Raw genomic sequence first — 18,714 nt, 5'->3', positions numbered from 1 at the left:
TGACGAGTAGGAGGGCATGAATAAAAGCTTGTGGCCACGCTTATTGATACCCTCTACAACTAATTTGCAATGGTAAATTCTATAAAAAATCCTTCTATATCGTGTTTATCCATTAGGTCTCTTCATTTTCTAGCGATGATTCAGTCTCCAGTCTGTAACGCATGTGGACCATGTAAGAAGTTTTGGTTGAACAGTTATGAGTTCGAATGGAGCTTGCTGCTTTGCGCGGCAAAGATATCAGCATAACATCGAATCAAATTTTTAATGCCTGCGTATTTTAAACGTGACATTAAACGCGTAAATCATATTATTATAATAAATGTTGTTAAACGAAAGCTTATGTTGCCAAATTTAAAAATCATATTTGTGTTTCAACTTCTTCAACACCATTCTTCTATTCTTCTTTTCTTCCTCTTTATTACCTCTTGCTCAGTGCTATACGCATGTATAAGAGTATTATCATAAATAAAATCAATTCAGTGAAAGAAAGTACACCTAGAAGGAAAATCCATTCGGTAAAGGCAGTGAGTTGTTGAGACATTAGTAACCTTGTTGTGCACTTATTCAGACCATACCAGATGTAAAGGCTGTAATGAAATGGGTCACTTTAATAAACGCTACCCGAAATGCAAATATCATAAAGCTGTATCCGCTGACAATGGTAAGTTGAACATCAACCTGCTTTTAGTCACATAAGCCGAGTAACAGACCATCTCATTCTCGTAGTTGGGAGTCGCAATAAGAAGAGAAAACAGAGCGAGAGTGTTAAAGCAGAGAAAAAGGCAGTGAAGAAGAAGAAAACGGCATCGCAAGCTGTAGAGTGTCCAAGTTGTGGGAATGATAACCATGCTTCCTCTCGTTCGCCTCTTTATCCTAATCACATACAATCAAAGGAGGAGGCCATTTCATCTGTCCTTGGTCTTAATTCTACTATTTTTGTATGGAAGCTTCCTGTCGACCGTGCTGTTTCGCCACAGTTTCGTGAAAAGTTCAAAGAAAAGGGCATTTGTGCTGCAAGGACATTAGAGCTATAGTGTTTCGCTGCCAACTATTTGTCAATGCCTATCTTGTTCATAACAAGAATGACATTCTTTCAAAAGTCTTCACACAGCAATTTTGGTATTCCATTGCGCAACTTATTACGGGTAAAAAGGTTACTCACAAGAAGGCGTTGAACGACAGCATCAAAACTTATTTTGATGACTTTAAGCAAAAGCATCCGACAATAGTGACTAGTCATGGCTTCACCAAAGGTTATAGTCATTTGTCTCACAGAAGCTGCCAAGAAAATAAGCTTTCATATACCAACTCCATTGTTGAGCTTTTCGAGAAGCGAATGCTTAAATATCTAACCTATAAGCTACAAAACATGTTTGTTGTGGGTCTCCTTTCCACTACTCTAATTTCAATTTCCACCTTTCTAATTGCGTATATTTGTGTTATTTATCCATAGAACATGAAGAAGGTCGACGCAGCCAGAGTATCAGAAGCATACTGCTACCAAGTAATTTACAAAGGCGAACCCAAGTGGCCCGATAAAATCATGCTTAATAATGAAGACAAAAGCAAGATAGAGATGCTGTGCAAAAGCTTTGAAAAACTTGTGACGGAGAAGGCTACACTGCTTTCCTTATCATCCTACCCCACGAAGTTTATTAAAGCCTTATGGCACATCCAATCCTCGTATGAAAAGGAACATGACGAACATGCAGCTTATGATGTCCGTAGATTACCATTACCCAAGCGCTTCTTCCCTTTCCCTTTACCTTCGCTCCATTGGCGTTTCATCACGATAAGCACCAGTTCACTCGTCCCATTCTTCTTTCCTGGTACGCCTCCTAAAGGCTATTTGAATCAACTTGAGAAGTTTCACCAAGTGTTCAGCTTCAAACATGGGATTTAAAAGGTAAACGGAAACAGTTTTGGCTGAAATACGGTCTATGGTATATACTGACTTTCGTTTTTTATGGCAATAGTTTAAATGACCTTAAGACAAGCCAGGAAACATTATTCCGTAATATTGTCCGTTCAGATGGCTTCACTGCCGATTTTCTTTTCGGTAAGAAAGGGAAAGCAAAAGAAGAGAAGACCATCGAAAACCATCGGTTGACTTTGGAGGACTTCGATTTAGCCGAAATTGAAGCTGTTTACAGGCCTTGCTTCATTGATCCCGGGAGAAAAGACGTCTTCACAGTAGCGATCGGGCTGGACGATGAAAAGCACCAAGTGCGAAGATGTTCTACCAAAGAGTACTGTCACATGACTGGTAGCACCACGTACTCTGCAAGGCTAGAGAAGAAAAAAGCTGGTAAACTCAAGGGCATCGAAAGTGATATACCAACTGCCAAGACAGGCTCCAATGCCCGATATCGCTGTTATGCAACATACATTCTACAGCACTTGGAAGACTTGTTTTCTTTCTACGATGATGGTACTGCCGAAGATCGATTCCATTTGTACCAAGGACGGAAACGTGCTGCCGACAAAATGGTAAACATGCTTATCAATGGCAGTACAAAGTATAAATATGGATCTCAGATTGAAGAAAGAAAAGAACAAAACAAGGTCTCCAAGAAGAAGAATAAAGACAAGATGGCTTTATAAAAACGACGGTAAAAAAAAAAAGAAGAAAGGAGTAGCAGAGAAAAAGAGTATGAAAGAAGAGACATCAGAAATTAGGGTGGAATTGAAGACGAAAGATAGGTAAAGTTCATAAACGATAATCATCAACTACTTATAAGTAGTAACATGCTTTTTATAATAGTACATCAAGCGCCAAATGGAAGCCCGAACCTTTCAATGTGGGTGATATAAAAAAAGTGCCTCTCATCGTGTTCGGTAATGGCATGTTTGGTAAGGACAATGTCGCACTGAAGAGTCACCGATGCGGAACGGTAGGTGTTTTGTGGCGTGCGCTTAAGCAACGCGAAGCAGTCGGAGACCTCCTAGTACTAGAAATCGATGAATTCAAGACGTCGAGAATATGCTCGTGCTGTTCGAACGATACTTTGGAGTGGTTAAAAGGCGTCCAGACCTACAGTATACTTTTTTGCAAGACTTGTCATATACTGTGGAACCGAGACATCAACGCCTCAAAGAACATGATGAAGATCAGTAATGCCATTTGGAAGAAGTTAGGAAGACCGAAAGAGTGTACGCGACCAAAAATATAAGATTCGCCCTACCCTCAACATCGCTGGAACGAACCCAGTTTGATTTTACAGGTAAAAAGAACGAAAGCTTGTACTTTCTACTGTTGTGCAAACTGTCTAACATTCACTCTTAACGGCCTATTATTATATTGAATTAGTTTAAACATAATCTATTTATCGTCTAAAAATTATGTTTGTGTTGTCCAAATCAACTGTAAAAGACTCACAGCTAAGATTAAGCAGCTCGGTCTGTATGAATGTAAATAGAAAAGAGTACACAACATATCATCATACAAGGTCAAATCCTTTTGTTTTTCAAAAGAAAAGTTGGCAGTATAGTTTCTGAAGAAAGCAACAAAGATGTTTGCGATAGATGCCACAGTAATAAATGAAGCAGTTACAAACAATTCAAGGTCATAGGTTACCCATTCCCCTGAAAAAAGTGATTGAACGTATTTATCCATTTTCGCTGAGATACGTTTACCTATTTGGTCAGAGGTCGCGTGTAGCCACAGGGAACAAATCTAAATGTTATCAATTCCGAGCAATTCAGAAATGTTGGCAGGTTTTCATGGAAAGGGCCGATAAGCTATTTATTAATGTAGGAATATTTACGAAACAAAAAGCTGCATTATAGCTGCCCGTCTGGGTGTTTATTTCACAAAGCAGAAAGAAACCGTAAAATGGATATAAGTGTGAAAATGTTGTTTTTTTATAAGCGGTTTATGAAGCCAATTAGTTAAAGTTATTTGGCCGAGCAGGCATATATGGGCTTGTGCGGATCCACATAAACCCATAGAACTCCACGCTGCTTATCAATCATCGGCGCCTATATTAACAGCTTCAATAAAAGTGACCAAGATGTAAATCACAGCATTGATCCAAGTTAAACTATTTGACTGCAATATATAGGAGGCTTCGAACATTGAATTATCTGTGCCATCGAGGGTACTGTATGGAAATGCTCCCTTTCTCCAATAGATTAACTAGACGACAGCTTCGGCTTCTTTAACTGACGATTATTCCTAAATAGACTAGAAGCCATTGGAGTTAATCAAGAATGGTATGGCGCTAATTGCTCACTTCTCCGATAGCATTATTTAATAGCAATTTGGCTGGTTTAATAGAAGAATCCCCGTTCCATGTTGACGAACTACGTACTTTATAACTAACTGAGCTACAAGTCGCACCTTTGCAGCATAGAACTTAAAGCAAGGTAAATGGAATGTTTTCACAACTACATCTGAAGATTGTATAGCCTTAAAGCGTGTTTTTTCTTTTGTTGATGGATTAATGATATTTCTCAGCTCAATATCCAAATACTACAATTTGCGTCCTTCTAATCATATTTAATCGCATGAGCTCTGGGACAAATGTTACCTTTTAGCCCGTATCATCAGACTGTGATGGTTGAAGTACTCATACTATTCTAATGCGACTCCAGGGACATTCTGCTTATAGTAATTAGACGATCCTTTTATTCAGCAATCTGTTTATAAAAGCTGACAACAGGCTTCTACAATTATGAGTCTCTGAACAAAAAAAAAAAAAAAAAGAAAAAAAAACAAAGAAGAAAACCACCATAGCAAAGCACCTCTTTTGTGTAGTGCACTCTTATCGAGAAATTATGCAGGAATTGTTTTATACAAGGGCTGCCCCGCTCTTTCCTTAATTCATTCAAACTATCCGCATAGAAGAGTCGATTATACACCCTAAGTCATTGTTGAACTGAAATAACAAGATTGAGGAAACTATACCTATATTCATTGATTTTCTACGTAATTTATTCGCTTTAAAATTGGGATTAGACGCAATGCTGATTTGAAGATGCTTCTAGATAGCCGGCCAAGATGATTTTATAGTATTGTCGAGCACGGTTGATAAAGAAGCCTGGTTTTTATTCTGCAACTGCCAACTTATATATATTAGGTTAAAGTAGCTCAAATGCAGCTTCATGAGCATATTAATAAAATTCATTCCTATATGAGAGTTTTTTGGTAAGCTGATAGCCTATACGTTCTTATTCTCGCTCGAATAGATGCAAGCTCAATCTTTTTAAGCGGTAGACGAGTGTAATAAATAGTATCTTCACTATGTGTATTTAATTCAACTGAGAGATAACATTAATATCAAGCAATTATATTGCTCCTGAATTATCGAAACCATCTTCAGCTTTTCTTTTTATTTCTCTTCCGTTTATACTCCCTCACAAGAACTAACCAAGTCTGTTGGACCTTTTTGAGGCATGAGCGAACCATTAAGCTCTAAAAAAGGAGTTTCTTTTCTCCTGCGCAATAAAATGGAAATTAACCAATAGGAGCAAGCAATTTTACTCGAACGGCTTTAATTCGAAAAGCTCATGTCAAAATGATGGCCTTCCTTCTTTACTTCTTTATCCTTACTCAATATGAGGTAAAATCATCCATCCATCCATTATAAGCATCATTTATTGTGAAGACAGTGTATACAGCTATTGAATTGAACCAATGATTGGATATACTCATCTTCAAGATTCTAAACAATTTGGTTGAATTGCACATTCTGACATGTTTTTCATTTCGATTTAATCGCTTACAGCAAAGTTAGCGCTAGTGCCGTCAGAGATATTGTCAACCAAATCCAAGCCGCTTCTCAAGAAAAGAAGCGTAACTTTGTCGAAACCGTCGAACTTCAAATTGGTTTGAAGAACTACGATCCTCAACGTGATAAGCGTTTCTCCGGTACCATCAAGCTTCCCAACATTGCTCGTCCTCGTATGACCGTCTGTGTCCTTGGTGATGCTTTCCACTGTGATCAAGCCAAGGGTTGCGGTATGGAATTCCAATCCGTTGACGATTTGAAGAAGTTGAACAAGAACAAGAAGCTCATCAAGAAGCTCGCTAAGAAGTATGATGCTTTCTTGGCCTCTGAAGCTTTGATCAAGCAAATTCCTCGTCTTTTGGGTCCTGGTCTCCACAAGGTCGGTAAGTTCCCTACCCCCGTTTCTCACAACGATTCTTTGGTTGATAAGGCCAATGAAATCCGTTCCACCATCAAGTTCCAATTGAAGAAGGTTCTCTGTCTCGGTGTTGCTGTCGGTCACCTCGATATGACTGAAGACCAATTGGTCGCTAACATCATGTTGGCTGTCAACTTCCTCGTTTCTTTGTTGAAGAAGCACTGGCAAAACGTCAAGTCTTTGTACTTGAAGTCCACTATGGGTAAGCCTCACCGCTTATTCTAATTGCTATTACGCTTTATTTTCTTTAGATAATATGTATGTATGATGATATATAATGATTATGCGTGAACTAGAACAATCTGACGGTAAACCAAGGTATTGGACTTGGGTGCCAATATCGTTTGGGAGCACATAACTTTTTTTCTCATATATACATTATTATTGTTGAATAAATGAAATTTATTTCGACTACAATTACAACTGGATGGTTATAATGCAAAATTTGCTTTTTATCGATTTGTTCGATTATGCTTCAGAATGTTCTAAGAGATTAATAAGATAAAACTAACGCATATTTCAAACAGTCAGTCGTATATTTTGTGATACCTGACATTTACTTTGATCAAAAAGCCCTGAAAAGTAAATCATTGCTCGCCTTTTTTTTACCTTGTCTATTTTTGAAATTGATCCTTTCCAAAACCCAAGACTTTTATCACTGATATGACATTTGTCGAGCTTCCATTTATATCTCGTCGATCAACCGTCTATGGCACACATGCCATGGTTTGCAGTTCGTAAGTAATGAAACTCAATCGCCTATCAATGTTCAGCCGCAAGCAATTTTCGATGTCTTACTTGTCTTATCGTTTCCGTTGAAGGCAACCTCTGGCCACTCAAGCTGGCATAGATATTTTAAAAAAAGGTGGAAATGCTGCTGTAAGTCTGATATGAAATCGTACCTTCTGTATCAAGTATATCTCTGTTTAGTATTAACAAGATTTTTTTATTCGTTTCTCAAGGATGCAGCAGTTGCCATAGGTAAACTTATCCCTGCTTTAATTATTAAACGATATGATGAAGCTAATAGTTTTCCATCGATCAATAAAAGCTGCTGCTTTGAATGTCACCGGTAAGATATAGCACAGCATTATATTTGTAAATACTAAATTACTAACTACACCTTCTATAGAGCCTGGCTCAACTGGATTGGGTGGAGATGCTTTTTGCCTTTTCTACGACGCAAAATCTCGTACTGTGAAAGGATTGAACGGTTCCGGACGGTAGGATATCTATAGTTTATGTATATATATAGTCGCAGCAACACACAATAGACCTGAAAACTTACTCTTTCCTCCCTGGCAATCCCCAAGTACACCCGCAGCATTAACTCTGGAACATGTTTTGGGATCCGGCGTTTCTGGAAGAAATCTACCTGGCGACAGTGTGCACGCAGTTACTGTTCCTGGAACACCCGCTGCTTGGGTTGATACAGTGGAGCAGTTTGGGTCAGGCAAGTTAAATCTCGAGACAATTCTTACACCTGCTATTGATCTTGCTGAAAATGGGTGAGTTATCAGAATATGAAGCTTGAAAATGTTTTATAATGAGTTTTATAGATATGCTCATGAGTCATTTCATTTACAGGTTCCCAGTTTCCCATATATCTGCTACTTGTGTAACATTATTTTGATTAGATTTCTGTGATTCTATATCATGCATAACTGATCTCTCTTCTCACATTATAGTGGAATGCTGCTGCTCCAAGAGTACGGGCGGCCAACCCAAAATCGACGATTCATGAATGGTTGGTTGATAATAATCGAGCACCTAAAGAAGGAGAGATCATGATCATTCCAACATTAGCAAAGTGAGCGCATTTTACTATGTTATGTATCTCAACCAGCAGCATAACCATTTTACTCACCTGCTTCGTTTTGATTATTAGAACTCTGCGAACTTTAGCTAAAGAGGGTAAAAAAGGTTTTTATAGCGGTGCTGTGGCTTCTGCTATAGTCGATACGTTAAACGCTCGCGGTAGCTTGATGACCAAGGCTGATTTTGAAAACCATACCAGCGAATTTGTCGAGCCCATATCATTAGATTATCATGAATGGACCGTTTGGGAAGTACCTCCTAATGGACAAGGCATCACTGCTTTGATTGCTTTGGGTATCATTGAGGCTTTGGAAAAATCTAGAAAAGTCGACTTTTCCAAAATCAAGCATAATTCTGCAGAATATATGCATATCGTTACTGAATCATTGCGGATTGCATTTGCTGACACAATGCATTATGTCGCGGATCCTAATGCTGTTCACGTGCCTACTCAGCAATTATTAAGCAAGGTATATTTGCAAATGTCAACGCTTTCCGATCATTAAGGAGGTTGTCAACTATGTAGTAACGCATGGGGCTTGACCTATGTAGGATTATTTGAAAGAACGTGCAGAGCTCATCAATTTAGATACCAGAAATAACGAAATAGTAAAAGGCTATCCTGAAAAAAACGGAAATACAGTATATTTCTCCGTAGTCGATGAAGAGGGAAACGCATGCAGTTTCATTGTAAGTGCTTACTTTACTTTGCTTAAAATGTTTCAAACAACGTGACTAATTTCACTCACAACCATTTTTTCTATTGTAGAACTCCATATCAAGAAATTTCGGTGTAAGTGTGAATGTGCAAAATGAAATAGAATGCTCTAGTATAAGAGGGCAGCAAATTCAATTGATTAAAACTATTATATAGTCATATATAGTTGTTGAAGGTACTGGTGTCGTATTGCATAACCGTGGCGCAGGTTTCAGTCTGAACAAAGACCACCCAAACTGCTTAGGTCCCAATAAGAGACCGTTCCATACTATTATCCCTTCGATGATTACTCGCAAATCCGAGAAAGGACATGAATTGGAAGCCTGCTTCGGCGGTAAATAGACTTTATAGTGATTTAAATATCACAAAGATCTTGACGTCTGGTTTTCATTGTTTAAAAATAGTTATGGGAGCTTTCATGCAACCACAAGGACAAGTTCAGGTCATCCTAAACATGAAACATTATCAATCCAACCCTCAACATGCTTTGGATCTTCCTCGCCTATGTGTGGCCCCTACTGACCCTCCAGTTGAATCACCACCCGCTGCCTTAGGGATGAGTGACACCAATGATTCCGTGGTTTACATAGAAGATGGGGTTCCCAATGAAATCATTGAAGAATTGCGATCAAAGGGACATACTTGTTATGTCTATAGCAACCACAAACGAGCTTACTTCGGTCGGGGTCAAATTATCCGTTGCCATAGAGACGAACGCACTGGACATAGAGTGCTTGCGGCTGGCAGCGACCCTAGAGGAGATGGCTGTGCAATTGGATGGTAGTTTAGTAAATTAACCAAAGAAAAAGTATACTGTACCTACAGCCAAAAATAGGATCTGTTGTATCTAGATGACAAGTTTACATTTTCCCAGTGTTATTGGTATTTAAAAGCAACGTTATTAATCTATTTTTCAGGAACACTAAAGTTTGTTTCATTTCAACTGTGGGCTGGGCTGGGCATGCAGAAGTCGGAATACTTTTACCTTCCAGACTTAATTTTTGAAACGTTACCAGCCATGCACAACATATACGAAATCATGTTGCGCGTACGTTGGCAGCTGTTACTTACTATGGCTGCAGCTAGAGTTTCTGTCTCATTATTGATTAGACCGATGGCTTCTTACATCGACTATCTATCGTTGCTTAACATTCTCATCTTATTATAGTCAACTTAATGCTGGGTTTAAGCTATAGATAGGCCAACCAAGGAACGCTGACAGCTGACTTTCGCTGTAACCTTTTCGGGTTGTTTAATTGAAAATTAGAACAGCATAAATTATTCAGTTAGTGCTTACTTTTTGTGTTCGATTTTAAACTATGGATCAGTATTGTGATCCTCGTAAGTACGATTTGGAATATGTGCTCTATGTTATGCGCTTACATTTCATATTTAAGTCTTAAAATCACGTTGAATGTTTATGAAAAACTGTAGAAGATGGTGAACAAATAGCAATGGATACCGATCAACGTTCTTCAGTAAGACAATAAGGACAGACTTTGAATTCAAATTGAATTCGCTGCTTTTATACGTCTGCATACTAACAAGCATATATTACACAATGGTTTATAGTGGATTAATTGGTTTTGTTCGAACAGAAGAAACAAGTTCTACACAGAGGTTGACGAGCATTTCATTGAAGATCCTTTTAACTTAATCGGTCTCAATCAACATATTCCAATGTATAAAGAAACACTTGAAATCATACTGGATCTCGAACCTGACGACGAAATGTACAGTCGTGTTCCTGATCTGAGCCTACTAGAGCCGTCAGCAGAACTATTATATGGCCTTATTCACCAGAGATTTATCCTTACAAAACAAGGAATGTTCCAAATGTATGAGAAATATGAAGCTGGAGACTTCGGAAAGTGTCCCCGAGTTTATTGCGATGATTGCCATTTATTACCCTGCGGTCAACACGACTTGCCCAAACAAGGCCCTGTGCGCCTTTACTGTCCCAACTGTAAGGACATTTATATACCACCTAACCCAAAACATCAAAATATTGACGGTAGATATTCAGTTTACTAAGTATACGCGTAGAGTGAGTATGCATTAAGCACAATGAAATATTTGCTGACTGATCCTTTACATTATTTATCTTCTTTTTCATCAAAAAACTGGATATGCTACATTTTTCTTTTTCATAGGCTCTCATTTTGGTACCACATTTCCTCATTTATTTATCCAAGCATTTCCTGATTGTATTAAGCATGTTGAACCGAGAATTTTCACTCCTCGCATATATGGGTTCCGAATAAGTGAACTGTCACCGACCGGTCCCCGTATGCAATGGTTAAGAATGATTAACAATGCGGAGCCTCGCGTAAAAAATATGGATAAAGATGAGCAAGAGGAATAAAACGGGCAGCGGAAGATCAAGTTATGAGCATTGCAAGCGTTAATGACTAAATGTTCTAATTTTGTTAAATATCAGTAATAGTACACGCAGGTGCGAACACATAGTTTACCATATAGAATTCAACTTTCTCCAACGTATGGTTTTACTATATCTAATATAAAATAGTTTATAAATGTCTAGCATTTAAAAGCGCCAACCTTAGAACCTGCTTCTAATTTAGTATACATCTTGTTAGCTTCAAGATGATAGCGTATCGTTTTTATTATCACTGTCATCATTATTTGTAGAGGAAGCGGTTGTAGCTATGTTTATCTTTTGTAATTGTGCTTTGAGTTGATCTATTTCTTCTTGCATTTCTTTCATTTTATCATCCTTAAATCTTGTTTCTCGTTTCAAACGGACGATATATTCATACGAGTGCTTCAATAGAACAATTTTGCTCATGAACTTGACGTCTCTCTCTACTTCCACTCGTGATTTCTCTGTGTCTGCAACAAGAACATCGACAATTTCCTCTCTCAGTGAATCAAAACTCTGTTTCATAATATCTCTTCTTCGCTGTTCAGCGACCTTATGAGCAGACCGACGATTATCCATGGTACTGAGAGACGAGGTTGTGGCGGAATGGGCCACACTACTACCAATGGGGTTAGTGTTATGCAGATTGGGTCTCAATGCGCGGGGAGATGATTTACTGATGACGGATGATGAAATTGCTAGCTGTCTTTTTTTAGAAGCATTTACCGTTTGCGAGGAAGATCCCGCCGCGTGCACTTGAGGCGCATTTTTAGACGCTGCTGCTGCTGCTGTTTCTTGATCGGAGGACAATGGAGACCGTTCGCGGTTATTGTTTATATTCATTAAAGATGCAGGTGTAGCAGGTATTGTTGGTAAACTTACGGTAGCGCTTGCTGCTATTACGTTTGCTGGTACAGGTGCCTGAGATTTACCGAATGTTTCGAATGTTAAAGGTGAAGCAGGCGTTAAGCGTTGATTAGACAACAGGGCTAGAGGACTGTGGTAGATGTTTGCTGGCCTAATGGCTGCTTGTGCCATTTGCTGTTGCTCTTTTTTGGTGGTTAATGTTAGTTGATTAGCAGTTGTAGAGTTATCTTGTTCTCTAAATTTGAAGGAAAAGGTGTCTACATTATAGTTTTCTTGATTTGGCTGCAAAGCAGGCGAAGTTAAGGGTGTGAAATAATTTTCATTTGCTGAATCTAGGAATTGTAAGATTTCGTTATAGTTAGGTGTTGCCGCTGGTGATTCGAGAGGCGGTAAAAACTCCTGTGTTTGAAAGATAAAAAAGATAACGGAAACAGATAATAGATTAGTTAATTTTGAGTCCATTTTAAAGATCACTTTGTTTCAGATGAAAGCATGGCTAACTTTACTTGTACGAACTCATTACTGTAGCTCGGGGCTAATGGTGTTGATAATCCAGGAGTAAGCGCGGGTGTAGCAAATGTCGGTTCCTGAGGAATAGTTATACTGGAAACGGAAATGTTCTGTATAGGACTTTCCAAGGTCGGTTTTGACACTGCAGACAATTCCACTCCGCTTTCGCAACCATCGATCACTTTATTAGTATTTCCAGAGAACGTAGCATTCTCTTGATTGTATAAGGTTTTGGAGTAACCTATCATATCATTGTCTCCCATAGGTATAGGAATGTAATCCTGGAAAGAATTACTGCCAAAGAACGTGTTTGCATCCATGATCGTTTTCAAAAACTTTGGGAGCTTTCTCGCGTCAGTATTAAAGATTCTTTTTAATTTTTTGTGTTTAACAAACAAACAAAAAGAGAACGTTGGAAAGAAAAGATAAAAGTGGAAGACAAAAACAAACATTTTTTTCTGAAAATTTTTTTTTTCTTTTTTTTTTTTTTTTTTTTGCAAATAAAACATATTAGAAAATGTCAAACATTTTTCTTTTTTGTAAACTTAGCGTCTTTATATTTTGGGGTAAAAGAGAAGAGAGGGTATTAAATATATGTAATTTTATACGTACATATTTAAGAATGTCGTCACGTACAACTAGCGATTCTTTCAAATATATGAGTGATACCGTGAAGTATTTGAAGAAGTAGTATGGCCCTGTCTATCGGCTTGTCGTTTAACTAGATAATTCAGCTTATCCATGACCTCTTCAAGTTTCATTTTGCGCTCCAAAAGGTCCAAATGTTTCTGAATCGATGGATTCTCTTTCGCAAACTGTTGGATTTGCTTCCGATCCATAATGTATACAAGTCTGTTGTCCACTTCTCGAGGAAACTGAAAGAAAAATTCGTTCAGCAATTCAACCTGAATAAACATGACAGCCTATTTTACAGTGAGACATGAATGCACAATTTTAAATTAATATTAGACTTTATGGAAATTTGATGAAATTTCGCATGCTTGTGCAAAAAAAAAAAAAAAAAAAAAAAAAAAGAAAGGTCTTAAAAGAATGTATAATTCTAACTTACCGTATAAGTTAACTTTTCCGCCACCACATTGAGAAATGCTTCTGGGCAATATTGCTTGTTTTCAGAACTCTTGCATTGTCTACTTTTCAAGGCTGCTAATCTATATTTGAGTATCATCGATCTATCACGTAAATAAATCGCATCTTTGGCTTTTTCTAATAGCTTTGGATTATAGAAGGATTTCACGACTTCCTCTTCTTCGTCTTCATCTTCAAGTGATAATACTTGCTGCTGTTGATGTTCATTGTCATGCAAATTTTTCGCACTTTCTTCGCGTCGATGCTCGTCTTTCTCTTTTTCTAATAGGTAGTTGATAGCACTTTTCAACTTTTTCTTCCCAATGGAATTCTTGATGGAGTTGGACATTGCTTCACACATTTCTAACTCTTTTTCTAACAGAATAATAGAACGTTTTACACCATCATTCCATTCGCTGTCAGTTACCTCTACCTAAAACGGAGAAAATTCATGCGATATAGTTTCAGTTCTCTTGTAATATATCTCTTTACCCCATTTCAAACAATGTATTTTACCTCGTATTTGTATGGCTTTATCGTGTTTTCAACTTGGTCGCTAGTCGTTAAGAACTTTGATCTCAATATTTCGCTTGTAAAATTCATGATCTGCTTTCGTGTCTCAGGGTGATATTTGAAAGGCTCTGCATTTGCCAATCTATCCATATTATGTAGTAGAACATCAACAACCAACTGGGTCGTGGCCCTTCCTATGCCACTTTTCGTTAAAGCTGCAGCAGCAAAATCGACTTTGTACAACCAGTAAATATCGTCTGGTAATGCTTTTGGTAACTCTGTTATTTTCTTATCGCTCCAATACTGCTCTGCGCAAATGTCAAGTACCCGTTGTTCTAGCATCGACCGTACTTCATGACGGACTTGCGGTTTACCAAAATTGTTTGCAAAATCCTTAAAATCGTGCTTCAAACTATCCATTGTTTCTGCGACATACGATTCCGCTGTAACCCTTCTATCATTGTATTGCACTTTGAATTGATATCTGGCTTCCTCTAACTCTCGTTGCACTGCATCTACAATACTGTACAATGATTTTCCCATACTCTGCTCTAAAACATTCATCAACTTATTACGTAGATTTGATGTGCCCACTTGAATGTCCCTTTGATCAAATATCATACTGCTCCTGAAAAAGGCCTCCTCATTCTTTATCAATGCGTTTGTCATATTCACGTCTTTCACATTGTTTGGTGCCCTACATACAACACCAATGTAACCAAGATGTAAAGGATAATCAGTATTTCGTAGAATAGACGCACCGACTTCCGCAGGTACAAGATCCATCTTCGTGATCACGCCTATGGTTCGTAAACCCAAAGGATCCCACTTCCTGCTCGCTTTTAAAGCTGGAGAATTGGCTAAATCAACATTTGCACTGCAAACAGCAAGTATAATATTCGGTCCTCTAATGTATTTTTCACATAACTCTTCGATTCTCTTCTTCAGTGTTTCAGGTTGATTACGATTCGAAATTTGTATATAGCCAGGTAAATCGATCAACGTCAAATCTGGAACATTGGGAGAGTAGATACGAAGCTCAATAGGCTGGTCCGAAACACATTCAGCTTCCGAAACAGCGAGATTCATATCGACCAAAGTCTTTTGAATCTTTTTGAAATCGTGTATCTTTCCTAAGCCTAATTGGGGAAACTCGCCATACTCTTCCTCTTGATTTGGAGTGTAGATCAGTGTTAATTCAATTGGTCTTCTTGTCACCATATTGCTTCCTCTGTATACAATAGAAGTGGAGATGATCAGTAATACTTTTTAGCTTTCCTTTCTTTTTTGTTTGACTCTTCTTTTCCCTTTGCTATTTGTAGCTTTGGCTCCCATTTTTACCTACTTTGGAAGAAATTCATGCCCAACAATAGCTTCTAATACAGAGCTTTTGCCTGAACTTTGTGAGCCTATGACGACGATACTAGGCAACTTTAAGGTTTCGTTATGGTCGATAGACATAAGAATGGAACGAATTTCAATCAATTTCCTCGTCAACATCATTAATTGTTCGTCTTGCGCACTAAATCCATTTTCGGAACCTTTTCTCTTTTTTGATTTCTTTCGTGTCTGCTCTTTTTCTTCTTCATCATCGCTATCCTCCTCCTCTTCGTCTTTTTCATCATCTTTATTCAAGTACATGGATAAACCAGCTGCGCTAGCGGCTGCTGCTGCGGCTGCTTCGTCTCCATCATTACCACCATTATTGTTACTATTCTGTTGCTGTTTACTAGTATCTGTTATTTTATGATTGACGGATTTCGATTCCTCTGCTGTATTTCTGATGAACAACAAATTGCGTACTGACTCTGGAAACCGTAAATGTATTTCGGGTATCGAAAGATCAAAGTTGTCTACTTTCTCTTGAGCTTTCTGAAAGAAAGATTCAACAGTAGTCAAGCTATCATGTACAAAACCTTTACTTTTGTCTGCCAAATCTAATTTCAGAAAAAATTGAAATATTAGTCTGCATGAAAAGTTTTCTTTTTTTTATTATTAGAAAGGTACCTTGGAATTTATTGGAAGCAATGCTAGCACCTGCCAACGCTGTTCCACCTGCAAACAAAGGTATCTTGGTCGCTCGAAATGCTGTTTTTATAGCAATTCTAGGAATCGTCCAAAAACTTAACGCTCGTAGTTGAGGCTGAAGAATGACAGGAGCGGCATGGTATGTTCTTATGCGAGCAGATTGATTCAGTAATGGTGGAGGAGTATTTATGCCAGATATAACTCGTAGTTGATAGGAGAGCGCCTTTGGACGCACTGGTGCTATATGTTTTTGATACAAGTTGCTTTTACTTGCTCGAAGTATGTTTATGAACATAGCAAAATTTGCAAGGCTATAACGAATGGAAAGGCTGGTTTTTGTTTTCAGCAAATTTGGAATAAAAGCAGGGAAAAAAAGTCGAATGCCCACCATCCTATGGAAGGCAAGCGTAGCATTAATTTTACTGGCGGGTGTATCGTAAATTTATAGAAAATGTCCACTGTATGGTCAAACCAAGTACTTATGGCAGTAAAAAGCAATATAGCTTTCACTCACTTCAGTCTTCGATTTATTCACGTTGAGTGAATCTCCAACAAAAAAAAGGATTTGCTGGTCAACAATTGTCACCAGTAGTATGAAAAAAAAAGGTTTCTTTTCTGCGCAGTTGTATGGACTAGGGAACAAAGAATCTTTCACTGTTCGAGTGTTGATGGAAGACATCGAAAGACGGACCACTTATACGCTCCGTCAGCCCAAGTTATGGTGAGCACTCCTTTTTTCAGGATCAGTAATCTTTTTATTGCCTTGCAATTGTTTAGTCAACAATTTAAAGTCTAGGCTTGTAGTAACTCAAGTGGACCCTGTCATTGGCAATTTTTTTTAACCCTATTTTCTTCTCTTGGCAACAGTGGCTAATACTTTGCTTACCGAACGTGTCGTCAATGAAAGTGTGACAAACGCCGCTATCCCGCATAAGGACAATCCATTGCTATTAATTACTGTCGGGTCAGTGTGGCACTTGCCGTTAATGAAGAGCCGGATCTTCTGTTTGCTGAATTAAAATTGTCTGTTTCGAAGTATAGTTGCGTACTTCAAAGCGAACAACGCCTGAGCTATGAGAATTTTGAAGGATACTTTTCTATTTGATCGAACCCGTAGACCTGCAGAAAACGCGTACTATTAAGAGTTACAGCGGGTGATTTACCTCGAAGTATGGCATTATTTTCACTTGCTAGAAGGAAGCAGGAAAAAGGGGAATATATATTTCCGATTAATCGTACGTATTTCATTAGCTACTGTTGCGAGAGCTGCTCCATCTTATTAAATACTGGAGGCCTAAAAACCAACGACATATCGCTCAAAGATAACCTTTGCTTTGATTTTGTTCTTAAGAAAAGCTGTTAATCATTGTATGTCGCTGATAACCTTTTTGAAATCAATACTCCTATCAATAGACGAACCTTCAAGATCGGTGCGATAACGGCCTTGAGTATGACATGCGCCATTATTTTGAAAAACAAATGATTTTCTGCAGTCTCCTGTGGATACAACTCTTAATGGATCCCCACCTTTTGGTTATCTGTATCTCTTACTTTGATCAACCAAAAGCCGTTTTATACCGACTGTCACATTTGATTATCTACCCAGATATTCATCATATTATGATTACCTCATCCTGAAAGGTTCCACAAAATGCTAGATAGCATTTATTGTTATCTCCCGTACGTTGTTCCTGAAGATCTCTGTCTTCGGAGAATTTTAAGCTTTTTGGTCCCTGAAACCTTCCACTGAAGATGTTTACCTGTTGATACTGAATTCTCAATGACTGTAACAATACTTAATCAACACTACTCTAGGTTGACATTATTATGTGTTCATCACGTTATGCTAGGTTGGAAATTATGTAAAACAAAGTTATATCTTTTTTTAGTGAATAGCTTTTACAATTGGACATACTGGTACGATATATTCCATGAATAAAATACTAAATGTACTTGATTTAGTGCTTCTGTCTCGACTAGCTTGCCTACATCTAACAGCCAAGCGATAGCTATTCATCTAGAGCTTATCAATGTATATAGAACCACTTTAAAATTGGCCTGCATTATCATTCAAGACATTTGGCTTAATGTCATTGCTCTCTCCTTGCTTTCTCTTATTCTCTCATCTATACCAATTGTTCTCTTCTTCTTTATTTTTTTAATCTTAATTAAAATTTACTAAAGGGTACTCGAATGTGTATTCCTCCTCCTTCAAGAAAAAAAAGACATAGCTTGCTTTTGCTACATGTACAACAAACCTTCCTATATCATTAAGCATTAACAATTAGTGATAGCCATTTGGAAATGATACTTTATATATTTGTTTAATAAGAGAATAACTTAGGTAGTAAGATTAAGGTGCTTGTTTAACCCCTTTTTGGTTCACTGTCAAAATTTATCGGTTTTCCTAACTAACATTCCTACAACTGAATTTGTCTTTTCGATAGCTATACTTTAACTTCTACACCAATGACCGTAGAAAATACATTGTAATATGGTTAATTTTTTAAGCAGGCAATTCGGACAAATTACTTGGCATTTTATAAGACTGTCTGAAATTTTTCTTCCAATACTGGCAGTAAAGCCAATTCCTCACAACTATGGAACCCAACCGGCACTCCAGAACTACTAGTACTCTGCA

The 18,714-nt window shown here is 37.9% G+C and overlaps 8 protein-coding genes across 8 annotated transcripts; 4 read left to right on the top strand and 4 right to left on the bottom strand.

Annotated features, from left to right (window-relative positions):
* Positions 1-635: 635 nt before the first annotated feature.
* BDF20DRAFT_835012 (uncharacterized protein) lies at positions 636-1,264 on the bottom strand (the record flags this gene model as incomplete). The annotated part of the gene is made up of 2 exons (XM_053078800.1): positions 636-873; positions 1,110-1,264. The coding sequence occupies 2 exons, from the start codon at positions 1,262-1,264 to the stop codon at positions 636-638; spliced, it is 393 nt and encodes a 130-aa protein (XP_052937611.1).
* Positions 1,265-1,835: 571 nt separating this feature from the next.
* On the top strand, positions 1,836-2,604 carry BDF20DRAFT_866649 (uncharacterized protein; the record flags this gene model as incomplete). The annotated part of the gene is made up of 3 exons (XM_053080853.1): positions 1,836-1,906; positions 1,977-2,249; positions 2,271-2,604. The coding sequence occupies exons 1-3, from the start codon at positions 1,893-1,895 to the stop codon at positions 2,602-2,604; spliced, it is 621 nt and encodes a 206-aa protein (XP_052937610.1). The 5' UTR covers positions 1,836-1,892.
* A 3,121-nt stretch (positions 2,605-5,725) lies between these two features.
* BDF20DRAFT_866642 (60S ribosomal protein L10a-2) lies at positions 5,726-6,561 on the top strand. Its single transcript, XM_053080852.1, has one exon. The coding sequence runs from the start codon at positions 5,908-5,910 to the stop codon at positions 6,373-6,375; it is 468 nt and encodes a 155-aa protein (XP_052937609.1). The 5' UTR covers positions 5,726-5,907; the 3' UTR covers positions 6,376-6,561.
* Positions 6,562-6,813: 252 nt separating this feature from the next.
* Positions 6,814-9,470, top strand: BDF20DRAFT_835009 (lincomycin-condensing protein lmbA; the record flags this gene model as incomplete). Its single annotated transcript, XM_053078799.1, has 13 exons — positions 6,814-6,887; positions 6,972-7,029; positions 7,113-7,131; positions 7,181-7,222; positions 7,283-7,373; positions 7,425-7,658; positions 7,738-7,768; positions 7,839-7,960; positions 8,039-8,438; positions 8,521-8,658; positions 8,738-8,798; positions 8,853-9,020; positions 9,091-9,470. The coding sequence occupies 13 exons, from the start codon at positions 6,814-6,816 to the stop codon at positions 9,468-9,470; spliced, it is 1,818 nt and encodes a 605-aa protein (XP_052937608.1).
* A 527-nt stretch (positions 9,471-9,997) lies between these two features.
* On the top strand, positions 9,998-11,064 carry BDF20DRAFT_468746 (casein kinase II, regulatory subunit). Its single transcript, XM_053075522.1, has 3 exons — positions 9,998-10,164; positions 10,259-10,720; positions 10,840-11,064. Exons 1-2 carry the CDS (start codon positions 10,141-10,143, stop codon positions 10,718-10,720), a joined length of 486 nt encoding a protein of 161 aa, XP_052937607.1. The 5' UTR covers positions 9,998-10,140; the 3' UTR covers positions 10,840-11,064.
* A 224-nt stretch (positions 11,065-11,288) lies between these two features.
* On the bottom strand, positions 11,289-12,766 carry BDF20DRAFT_912549 (uncharacterized protein; the record flags this gene model as incomplete). The annotated part of the gene is made up of 2 exons (XM_053083968.1): positions 11,289-12,335; positions 12,443-12,766. 2 exons carry the CDS (start codon positions 12,764-12,766, stop codon positions 11,289-11,291), a joined length of 1,371 nt encoding a protein of 456 aa, XP_052937606.1.
* A 330-nt stretch (positions 12,767-13,096) lies between these two features.
* On the bottom strand, positions 13,097-15,686 carry BDF20DRAFT_817391 (P-loop containing nucleoside triphosphate hydrolase protein; the record flags this gene model as incomplete). The annotated part of the gene is made up of 4 exons (XM_053077250.1): positions 13,097-13,369; positions 13,516-13,965; positions 14,049-15,276; positions 15,391-15,686. 4 exons carry the CDS (start codon positions 15,684-15,686, stop codon positions 13,097-13,099), a joined length of 2,247 nt encoding a protein of 748 aa, XP_052937605.1.
* Positions 15,687-17,436: 1,750 nt separating this feature from the next.
* On the bottom strand, positions 17,437-18,351 carry BDF20DRAFT_835006 (uncharacterized protein; the record flags this gene model as incomplete). Its single annotated transcript, XM_053078798.1, has 5 exons — positions 17,437-17,600; positions 17,625-17,654; positions 17,758-17,857; positions 17,989-18,090; positions 18,253-18,351. The coding sequence occupies 5 exons, from the start codon at positions 18,349-18,351 to the stop codon at positions 17,437-17,439; spliced, it is 495 nt and encodes a 164-aa protein (XP_052937604.1).
* Positions 18,352-18,714: the final 363 nt, after the last annotated feature.

This window comes from Mycotypha africana (genome assembly GCF_025528875.1).
Source record: "Mycotypha africana strain NRRL 2978 chromosome Unknown BDF20scaffold_4, whole genome shotgun sequence".
In the NCBI taxonomy this organism is placed as follows: domain Eukaryota; kingdom Fungi; phylum Mucoromycota; class Mucoromycetes; order Mucorales; family Mycotyphaceae; genus Mycotypha; species Mycotypha africana.
Note: the sequence above shows the minus strand (reverse complement) of the source record. Positions and strands in the feature narration are given on the sequence as shown.